Genomic DNA, 12,082 nt, shown 5'->3' with positions numbered 1-12,082 from the left:
ATCCAAATGTAACAGATACTGATACTGGGAACAGACCTAGTGAAACCCATTTATATTACACTGAAGTTTGCAACAACTTTGGAACCTTCTAGAGCTTCTTCCCATATGTCCTTGTCCTACAGAAGGATAGCAACAATTAAAGCTTACCTTAATGTCCATTCAATTGTGATATACAGCTTGCCTATCTCAACTTCATGAAGACAAACAATCAGGGCAGTCTTTAGGGATAATTCCTAGAAATGTTCCCCACGTCCTTTCCCCTCCTCACCCTGGCTTCTAATGAAACCACATAACCTGGACTTGCCGTCCCTAGTGGACTGGGACCACGCCCTGCCGTTCTGATCAATCTAAGATAAGCTTGCCATTAGGAGGAGCTGGATACTTTATCTATATTTATCTATATTGATATAGTTGTATACTATCAATATCTCTGTGTACAACCCACATCTGATCCTTTATACTCACCCTCTCTTCCTTTGGGAAGCTGCATCCATATGTTTTGGGAGGTGACTATCTAGTATGTGAATTTTTTATATCAATTCACTAGGTAAGTGCCTTGTGAATGGAACAATTGATTAGCATTATATTGAATATGAACAAAATATTATGATGTTTCATACAATTTATGTGAAACTGATGTATTGATTACGCTTTAGGTCTTTGTACGCTGTTTTTTTTTTTCTGAAGAAATGGGTTTTTACCAGCACCTCGAAATGTGTAGTATATTAAGACCATGTGAAAGAAATATATACTGTAATGTGGATTCATGAATAACTGCTCATAGATGTCTTTTTGTTAAACAATTTTATCAACATTTTTCTTTTAAATATACAAATAAAATATGATACTTGATTTTATATATATAATATATATATATATGCCTTAAAAGTCCCGTTTTTTTTCGGCATACGTTTTATCTGTTCCTTGACGATTAAGGTTTTCTTGGAATCTGACCTACAATCATTGGTTCCAATGTGGATAGAAGTTTATTAGAACTTAAAATATGGTATGAGTAGGTTTTATCTGCCCTGTGTTCATTTGTGTTAATGGATATTGTAGGTCAATTTTAAAATGTAAATTTCCATACACAAATTACTCTGAACATACTTAAAAGGGCACTGACATAGTGTTACCAATATGAGTAACATATGATGAGATGCAATTCAAGTATGTCCTTGGTGGGAATCCTTCATTCAGAAGTCTTTTGTTTTTGCTGGATAGGGAAGCACTGGGAAGAGTCTGGTGGCATGCCAATATGCTTTTAAAATAAGAGAGAGCATCACGGAACAGTGTGAGCAGATGGAATATGGGAGTGTAGTGTTCCTAATCCTAATAGCAGTAGCTGAACGTTGGATAAGAGTATGGAGGGGGCAGGAGAACCTTGGTCTGGTTTTTCTGCTATGTATTGTCCAGTAGAGAGATTCTACTGCCTCCATGTTCTCCCACTGTGTCACATTCTGACGTTTGACCGTTTTGAGAAACTGGACAACTTACTATGAGAAATGTATTATTCCCACTTACATATTTTTATGTTTTTCACACAACATTTATGTAATGGTGGTATATTCTGGTATGTTATTATGGTTTTAGAAAATAAGGTGAAACAGCAACTGCATGTCCAGTCTTGCATTGTTTTCAACAATCACAAAACAAAGTACAATTTTGGCTCTGTAATACCTGTTTTAGTTGAGCATTTCATATCACAGTACTATGCAATGCAATGAAATTTTGCATTTCCTAGGACTGTGGTTATCTATAAGTCACGCACCCTATAGATACCACAGGACATGAATAGACACATATTATGGTGCGGAGTTACACCCCGTGGTTGTCTAAAAGATGACTCTAGAACCCAAAAAACTGATGGTGCTCTCTTATGTAAGTTTTGACCACAGTTTTGCATTTCAGCTTTTGCCCATCTTATCAGCCTACCTATTGGCTAGTTTGGCCAACCTTCACATTAGTTTTCAGTAAGAAGAATATGTAGAAGGGTTAGAGTTTGACTGCTAAAGCAGCTATCATTATTTGCATTTTATTTTGCGTTCAGTTTTGAAGATCCTAAACAGGTGAGAACTGAGCCTAGGCTGCAAGAGGGAATTAGCTTTCTGAGTTATTATAGATGATAGATTAATCGGAGCTGAACCCACAGTCTGTAACACACAAAGGGCAATATATAGCAACTTTTATTTGTTGTAGTTTTTATTGTGTGTGTTTGTCATGAGACAATTTTTGCAACAAAATTTTTTTTTTTATCTTTGGAAGTTGCATTTACCTCCCCCAGGAGCAACAATTTTCCCCTTACTTTTTAAACATTATATGTGTTTTCCTTTTTGACACCTTATTTCAACTTCAAGCCATATCGGGGTTGTTCTTTAAAAACACACATATATATGGTTGTACCTCTCAACTGTACTAAATTGGAAGGTTTGTTCTTCTTTCAGAATTAAGTCTTTCTGTCTTGCTTTTCCCATTGGTTATATCTCTTTTTCTTTCCTGATAGATGATATAAAAAATGTACTATTAAAAACATTTTTTATTTTGTAGTAAAACTTTTCATTCAGCCTTTGCCAGAAAGAAGGCTACCAAAAAACAGTTTCGACTTTCAAGAATAGTCTTTTAAGTCGCCATATCTAAGTGTATACCTCAAATGATACTCTTTTTGAGGCCAACTATACATCTGTTATCATACAAGCTTGCATTCCACTTGAATTATGTAAGAAATACCACATAGTGGAGTCAATGATATGGTGAACATTAAATATTTTTCTCCTTAAAACCTACTCATAATATTCCAAACATTGAGATATGTCCAGATATTCCTATCCATTACCCTCTTTGAACATAAGAATGTTGAAGGGAACTATTTCTGAAGTATACAATTTTATGCTTTTCCGCTGACTTTAAGCCACTGGGAAGAGGACCTGAAGATTGCTCTGAAACTGGATACCTGGAAGCAGGTGTGGGAAGCCATTACCCGATGCTCCTTCAGTGTTAACACTGTAGAGACCAACAATAAACTTTGTGGTGATACATATGTCTGATAGAAAAAATGCAATTGTCCTCACAGCCTTAGATACCTGTTTTAGTGGAAGCTTATCCAAAGGCACCCTTTTCCATTACAGTTGGAATGTCCTAAAATTTGTTGATATCAGATAGCAGTGTATCAATTAGCATATATGGTTCTGGTCAGGCCTTTACATAATGTACAGCCAATCAATCTGGTTACTGTGCTGTAGGTAGCAAATCACTCCATGCCCTTGCTAGCTCAGCAGGTGCTTGCAGGAGCATGGAGTTCTATGCTCCCCAGTCGCCCAGGTGGGACTAGATGACTTGGAATTTGATGAATGGAAAAATATCTGCTACATGCTCTCTAACATAGATTAGTGTCTCTTGACCATTTGAATAGCACTCAGGCTATCTGGAGTTGTGGGCTGCTGAAACAGAACCTGCCTCATGCCCTTTCTGCCTACCCCTCCAAACTTTCTTTTTTTTTTTTTCCTTTGGCCTCTACAGTTCCCTTTTAAACCCATCTTGTTTTTTTTTCTGGCTGGACACAGATACAATGTGCATTTTTGTATTTGTTCTATATCTTGTGTCTTGAGGCTTCCCCAGCACAGTTGATTCAAAATATATCTTGGACGTTTATTTTTATAAATATATAACAGTTTTGTCATATAGATAACCACAAGGCCTGTTTGATTAACCTTATTGCCAGTTGTTTTAGTTGTATTCCTGAAACTTTTGCATGATTGAAATAAAGATTATTTATTGTTATAGCTTGTAGCCCTGTTATATCAGAACATATTTGCTGAAAGGTGAATGAAACTGCATAGAAGTGTGTGTGTGTGTGTGTTACTGTTTGGTCAATGCCAAACAGAACAGTACAAGTCCTAGGTTTAGCCTGGCCAAAACTAATGGCATGATAATCCTCTACAAATCATCCGGTTGCATAAGTAATCTCTGAACACGTTCTGTGGGATGACAGGGTTTAAAAATGCAGAATGTTATCTTTCATTTCCACAAAACATAATTATTTATAAGGAATTATATCACTGGTAATAATATCGATGATTGTTATTTTGTAATATTGAAATATTTTAATTAGCTACGCAGATGTAAATCTTGAGCTATGGATTCTGAAAACCAGAGATACTGGTAAATGGTTGAGTTAATTTTTATAAGGATAAAATTTCATTTTTAAATAGGAATGCTAGACAAGCAACAAAATGCTAAGATAAAAAAATATAGGTCAGATGTTTTGCCTGACGATATATTTGAATTTCTTTCCATCCAGTCCTGGGATTTACATAACTCTACCACACTACAGGGCAATAACTTATAAAAAGCTTGTTTCTATTGCAGTTAAGTAATAGTTATAGACATTGTCCTGCCTCCAGCCTGTGACTGGACAGTAACAGGACAAGCAACAGATTGTTGAGCAAATCACATCCTTCCTTGTGCTGCCTCTCCATCTCCCAGTCTGTTCTCTGTTGTACAGAGATTTGCAGGTGGATGATACCAAATCAAATGCGTACACCGCAAGTACTCATGCAGAGCAAGGTAACACTGTCTCCAAAAAAACACACAACCCCCTAAACTTATCTGGTTTTGCAGCTGGGTATGGTCGAGCATGACCTGCTTTCTTGTGACATTTCCCAGGTCAATTACAAGGTTTGATAATCTGCCTTAAGTTCTGCTTTACTGGCAAGCAATAATAGTTCACTATGCACATTACAATCATACAAAAGTTATATGGTCAGGCTGTAAAGCGTATGATGAATTTAGGGTTAAGCATGTTACTTATTATTTCACACTTGTTCTCCTTGATGAACTTTAGATGTATTATTAGAGTTTAGGAAATCACATTACTATCAAGCATAGTTGCTGGCATTTTTTATAAATGTATCACAAAGAAAGCTACCTCTGGTTTTGAAAAGTGTTTATATTTTTATGTGTATGTATTCAGCAGCATAAGTGTTTACATGTAAGTGTTTACATAGATAGCACCCATTGAAAAGATAATGCTTGTATCATCAGTTTTAATTTATTTGGGCTTTTGAAGCATTTAGAAGGCACTGTCCTCTAAATGTCTGCAAAAGGGAGGACGAGTGATATTTTATTCACTTGAAAATTTACTTTCCAATCTCAATTGTTTTATTTAATTGTCCGCATAATTTCCTCAAAATGGCAGGTGCATTTTAAAAAGAAGACTAATTCACTCTTGTCTCTTTCTTGCAGCGGATTTTGGTGTTTCTGCAAAAAATGTAAAGACGCTGCAGAGGAGGGATTCCTTCATCGGAACCCCATACTGGTAAGAAAGTGAACATCTCACAAATTTGTGCAGGGCATTTTCGTCCTATATGTCTTTTTACATATTCTGTGCAATACCCTTTACATAAATAATTATACCAGCACAGGTTTTATTTAACCATACCATTTTAAGCCCATCCCACTGTACATTTTGGCTACACTCCCTATTTGCTGCAGTGCATACAACTGCCAAGTCATTGCTCCCTTGATGGTGGCTATCACAAATCTTACTGGGGGTCCCAAATCTTGTTCAACTTCTGCAATAAAACATGCATTTTTAAAAGCATTTTAACCTCAATATAAAGTGTATTTAAACCCAAACTATACATTTTCTATCGTTTGCCCCCTTGGTCTGGTAAATATACCACTGAACAGTGTTAACTTATCTGTTTCAAAAGAAAAACAAAAAAATACCTGATTGTCTAGCCAGAAACTTGTGTATTAACAGTCATCAGTACATTCTGCTGGTGCTGTACAGTAACCATTTAGCAGTCTACAAGGTACATTCTATACAAATCAAATGAAAGCTTATGGCCATGTTTGATTCCATGATATATAGAAATGTTTTCAACATCAGTCTTTAGTACTAGAAGAGATGGCTGGTTTAGTTTATAAATTCCAAATGTCATGGCTTGTTGTTTTGCTATATATTGCGGCCTGCTGATATACAGATGTTAGGAGTGAATGTTATTCATCAATATGCTTTTCATCTGCATAGTTATACTCTATGCCAAAGCCTTTTGTCTGTTATCCCAGTAGCGTGACAAATGAACCGTTTTTAAACAGTTAAAAAACAAAACAAAAATTATGATCCTAATATCTGAACTTTTATTTTCAGGATGGCCCCAGAGGTGGTGATGTGTGAGACTATGAAAGATGCCCCATATGATTACAAAGCAGACATCTGGTCTTTAGGAATAACGCTGATTGAAATGGCTCAGATTGAACCCCCACACCATGAACTTAACCCTATGCGTGTCCTTTTGAAAATTGCCAAGTCTGATCCACCCACACTTGCTGCCCCTTCAAAGTGGTAATGATTTTGAACTCTGTTTTATGGCATGGCAGAAAGGTATTCATAATGGGATGTATCGCTACAAATTCCAAAAATATTTGTCCTCGGAACATACTAAACTTTGTAGAAGCTAGGGGAATCTGCTTTATATTAGCGGTTGTTGATGATCTAAACACACGTTCAAATGTGTTGCTGGATTTGAGTGTGTTTTATTTATGGAGTGTTTGAAAGTCAAGGGGAAAGATGCCGGAATAAAAAGAGGTATGAGTTTGAGATCTAAAAACATAGTTGAACTTTTTCAGCAAGGTAATGCAGAGGAATATGCAAAATGCAGTGACATGGAGCAGGCACCTAGATTTCACATTCTCTTAAAAAGACCCTGGTCCCAGATCATTCATTTAAACCACAATGTTCAACAAGAATATATGCGTATTTAAATATATAGCAATGGTATTTACCTATAAAAGCCCCTGTTTTTTAGACATCCTAATTAGATTGTAAGCTCTTTTGGTCAGGGTCCTCTCCTTCTCATGTGTCAGTTTGTATCTGTCTGTAACTCCTATTTATTACACAGCCCTGTGTACTATGTTGGCGCTTAAGACAGTAATTAGACACTCTGAAAAGAGGGCTTTGGAATAATCCAAATGTGCGTCTATCTTCATAAATGGTGTTTTTGTGTTCCCTTAAAGTTGTACTGTACATGCCATAATATATTTTATATCTTTTGTATGCATTTATACAATCTAAGAGGCATGCCCTCTAAATTATTGACCTGTTTTTTTAGACCTCTTGCCAGATATTCTAGGGAAATGAGGAAGTGAAAGAAGAATGCTTCAAACTTTTCTGTAATATTGTATGTGCAATGGCATCACTAACTGTTTGTGTCATTGGCAGGTCTCCGGAGTTTCGGGACTTCCTGAAAAGAGCCCTTGATAAGAATCCTGAAACAAGGCCAAGCACAGCACAGCTTCTAGAGGTAAGCAAAACATCTTGATGCCTTTTAATATGGAGCATTGTGTACAAGAGTTTTGCTAATATTTTCTTTTTGCATTACAATTGCAGAATTGCAGTGAACAAATCAGATATTGTGGTTTAGAATTGTAACATGAATATGAGATATTTCTGTTGAGACAGTAATGTTTGTTTTGTCTTTTGTTTTGCTTGGAATTAACTTATTTTTTTAAATACCTTTTTTTAGAACATAACTGTTTGCTGAAGCTAAAAGAGTAATGATCTAAAAATAACCAAAACACAAAAAGTGAAAGGTTCATTTTTTGGGTTATATAGTGGACAGAGCCATGTGGGTTATTCTTTTAAGCTGTGTATTTAGAAGTTTATAGCACAAATACTGACATAATTTAAAGCTAGGTATATACCTTTCATGCAAGCATACAATAATCAATGTTAAAGCTTTAAGAAGACTATTCATAGACGAGGGTAACTGGTATGTCTATCACATATATATTTCAACTGACTCATTAAATGTGTATGCACTACACAATTTTTTCAAATGGTCAAGACAAATGGTTCAGCTACCTCTATTGCCACATAGGAAGCAGCAATGTGCATGTAAATGGGATAACGTGGGACTTTAAGCAAATATTATATTTTGATCAATGCAAGATCTCCATAGAAAAAGTAGCATTTCAGCATAAGTAGTTATTGAATTTTCCTTGATCTCCAGATTTTCTTGTAAACATAAATGAGTGGTATATATGACTGGTTGAATAAAAATTATACATTTTAAGGTGATGAAGCTTAAAGTGACCTGACCAGTCCTAAATACTATCATGGGCTGCAGATCAGTTAACACAAAGCTTCCAAAATTTTAAATAGGCAACTTTTTGCACATGGTGAAATGACAGCTTTGTCCTTTGCAGGTCAAACCATTCTTTGCATTTTATTCACATAGGAAGCTGCTGCTTTATTCAATATGTCAATGTAAAGGTTTGTCTTACATCCTAGTGATTGTCACAATATGAAATAAATTAACTGCACCAGCAATTTAGGAGGCATTGAAACTTTTCTGAAACTTAAGGGTTTAGACTGTAATGTTAATATTGAAAATGCATCAAATTTTTGTAACATTGAGCCTGGTTTTTTAAAGCTTTCCAAGACTGGAAAAGATAAACTGTTATGGGAGTTCCAGGGTAGGCCAGAAAACCTGGCTTAGATTTCTTAAAAATCTTTTGCTGTTGGCAAATATTTTCAGTACTGTACCAGATCGATGCTAGGTTTTCAGGGTCACCCAGGTTCTCCCATGATGGTCTATCTGCTCCAGTCTTGGAGAGCTTTAATAAATCGAGCCCATTGTGGGGTTCCTAAAGAGAATCTGATGACATAATAGTTTGTTGGGGAAATTTCGGGATATGACACTATTTACATTGGGAATTCCTGCTTGTTTTGGGCCATTTCCGTTATGTTTACAGTTGGATTGAATGTTCATTACTATTAAATTTTTTCACAAATTGCCTTCCAGCACCCATTTGTGAACAAGGGCATCAACCATCGCGTTTTGCGGGATCTGGTAGCAGAAGCAAAAGCTGAAGTATTGGATGAAATAGAAGAAAATGGAGAAATGGAGGAGGAAGAGTCATCAGATCAAGTTTCAGTAAGTCTTTACTATAAAGCTCTTACTTTCTGTATTCTGTATCAATTGTAGTAGTTTTAAATTATTAGATTTTTATTATGTAAATTGTATTTACTTAGGGACAATCTATCCAAAACCTATTTTTGTTTAAGGTGCTGCTTTTGCCTACCAACAACCAAAATCTGCTTCTGTTGTCATATCTTTCATAATGGAGTGCACAAATTCCTTATACTAACCAACTTAAACAGACATTACTGATATTTTGGTTCAGGGAAAACTCTTGAGATATTGGAAGCAAGTGTACTTGCTACTGTCTATTTAAATCTAAAACTTTTTGCTCCCATGTGCCATTTTAACAGTTACCTGTTAGTGATATCTGGTATATATTTGATTCTGCTTTACCACATTGTAAACAAAATGCTTTTGCACTGTTGTGCAATCTCCTAGCGAATCATAGAATGTCGCAATCTCTTCCTTCACAACGGTGGTGGTGAGTGGCATTCTTTTGATGAACATTGGTTACACATCATTACTTGTGCGCACCTTCCTAATAAATTTTAGTAGCAACCATGAAAGATACTTTTTTTTTCCTGTGTGCTTCAATGAAGACTTCAAGGAGCTTCAAAAAAAACTTTAGTAAAATTAAAGTTGTTCTTATGCTGTGCACCAAAAAAAAATATGTAGAGCTGTGTTACCATTATATTATTTGCTGCTATGGTACAAATGTTTTAGTAAGCCCTTTGACACCTATTCTTTTTGTTTTACTAGCCACCTGCAAAGAACAGCCAATACTCATATAATACTGAAAAGGATAAGCATCCTGTTAGCAATGGAATAAAGCCTCTTGAAGAACATTCCAAGGACCTAAGCCCAGACAGCACAATAAGCAGCAAAGCTGACAGTAGGGGTTCTTCGGAAAACATTCACATACAAAATCTTCATGGTGGGGAAGACGTAAAGCCTGACATTATCATCATCAATCCATTGATTGAATCGGAGAGAAAGGGGCACTCTGGAGTTGAGAAGCAAAGCCAGGACAAAGAAAAAGACCACTTATCGGTTACACCTAACAATCATAAGCCAAAGAGCAGCCAATATGAACGTCTTTCTGCTGAGCTTACACATAATGGAAGCATTGATTCTCCCTTACGTTTCTTCAGCAGCCGGTCGAAAAGAGACTCCGATTCAGGCAGTAATTCTGCTTCAGACAGTATGGACCTCAGCATGAACCTGTCAGCGGATCTTTCCCTTAACAAAGAAACTGGTTCATTGTCAGTCAGGGTAAGATGATGTTTACCAATGCCAATGTATTTCAGATTTCTTCAGTCCAGGGGCATGGGTTAATGAGTGCAAGTCAGTTGTTCAGTCCTAAATTCTCTAGAGATGCCTTGTATAGTATTTGATCACATAAACACTAATGTGGCCCTTTAAACATTGAACATGCTCAGTGATACCTGTTGAGAATTTCTCCAACATTGTACTCTGTAAAAGGGAAACAGTTTTTAATTATACATACACCAGCAGGGCTTTGAGATGTGACAGTGAACAGATTTGTTTTCTTTAAATTTTTATTAAATATCTCCTGTCTATGGCCCATTTTTACATAGTCATAGGAGTACTTATAATCTTAAGATGACAGTTGCCTAATGATGTTGATCTCATGTCAATTAACAGTGTTAAACACCTGCCAACAGATAACAAAATAAATTAGGAAAATTCCTTTAAAAAAAAAAAAAAATAATAATACTCTGGTTTTCCCGAGATATGCCAGCCCAAATGTATTTTCCATCACCTTTAACGTCACACATTATGTGTACTCTCAGCTACGTGTTAAGGGATAGTCTGCACAATATTGCCTACTAATGTCTAGTCTCCAACTCATGTGTGTGTGAATAATAACTACTACATTCTGCTTGTTTAGTTTACACATGTTATGCTTCAGTTTAATATTATGCTTCAGAGTTTTACAATGTTTTTAGGAGATTATAGACAGGTAAATGAATAGAGTACAAATATCTTTATTGGAGCAGCATCAAACCCTCTAGCTATTTGTCCCAGGCTATGACAACAGTCATATCAGCTGCATCAAAACTTTCCATTCTCAGTAACTAACTTGCTTCCTGAGATATGGAAGCTTTTTCTTTTCTCTGGTAGCCAGTCTACAGCTGTCTCCTAGAGATTTTATATGTATTGCATTCCTATTGTCTGATTTACCTCCACTATATATTTTATAGGTTGACAGTTTGCTATACAAGCATACAAAAGCAATCAACTCTAAACCTTTTACTTTAGTTAAAACATGTAACAATACACACAATAATTGGTACTTAGCTTTACATTAAGGATCACAGTCAGTTCCAGTGGTTATTTCAATTTTTATTTCATTTATTTTTGTCAAGGAATGGATTATCTGTGCACACAGGCATGGCTGTTCACCTTCTGTCTGTCTGTGATGAGCTCTGTGCTCCTAGCTGTGTTCCTCCAACACATGTCTCACAACTTTGGCAATAGGGAAGTAGAATGCATTTTAGCTCAAATATGTAGTCAAAAGGCCCATGTCATGCGCCCATTTTGTGGACCATAAAAAAAGAATACACAAATAATTGGTTAAACCAGCAAGTGCTTTATTCATAACTTTGTTTCCCTATTATTAGCCTTTCCAAATAAAACATTGAATAATTTAGAGGCTGGATAAAAGGCTAAGTGAAAATAAACAATTTCAATATTTATTACTTTTTTTCATAGAGGTTTATATGTCTATTAAAAAAAGGGAGGCAGTCCCACCACATTAGGGCAGTTGGAAGTTATGCCCCAACACTTGGCTTTGTTTTCTCTTGGACCCTCCTTTTACCTGCTACCACACTTTTAGGTACCTGGCTTTTAAACCAGGTAATTTGCATTTAGATCTAGTTACCAACAGCCTAAAAAATACAGCTAACCCCTTTTTACTTTCAAATTTTGGCTAGTTGATTGTCCAAAGTTGCTATTGAAAAAACATAAAAACAAACAAAACCTGAATGGCTATCATACAACAACATAATAAAACATTCCATTTTCTCGATCTGTGTACTGGGCAGCCTATATTATGAGCAATTGATAATTCATTACAAAGATTTTTGCAATAAACATATAGAGGGCTATGTATCCCTTCCTGTACTGCTCAGTGT

The 12,082-nt window shown here is 35.9% G+C and overlaps 1 protein-coding gene across 1 annotated transcript in view; it reads left to right on the top strand.

Moving 5' to 3' along the window:
• STK10 (serine/threonine kinase 10) overlaps positions 1-12,082 on the top strand; it is a 66,811-nt gene that overhangs the window by 36,791 nt on the left and 17,938 nt on the right. The window contains exons 5-9 of the mRNA XM_072400958.1: positions 5,239-5,311; positions 6,149-6,343; positions 7,220-7,301; positions 8,805-8,936; positions 9,684-10,196. Of these exons, the coding sequence (XP_072257059.1) occupies positions 5,239-5,311; positions 6,149-6,343; positions 7,220-7,301; positions 8,805-8,936; positions 9,684-10,196 (995 nt within the window). The remainder of the gene's footprint in view (positions 1-5,238; positions 5,312-6,148; positions 6,344-7,219; positions 7,302-8,804; positions 8,937-9,683; positions 10,197-12,082) is intronic.

The sequence above is a fragment of the Pyxicephalus adspersus genome, chromosome 2, assembly GCF_032062135.1.
Source record: "Pyxicephalus adspersus chromosome 2, UCB_Pads_2.0, whole genome shotgun sequence".
NCBI lineage: Eukaryota > Metazoa > Chordata > Amphibia > Anura > Pyxicephalidae > Pyxicephalus > Pyxicephalus adspersus.
This window is presented reverse-complemented; position numbering and strand designations above follow the sequence as displayed.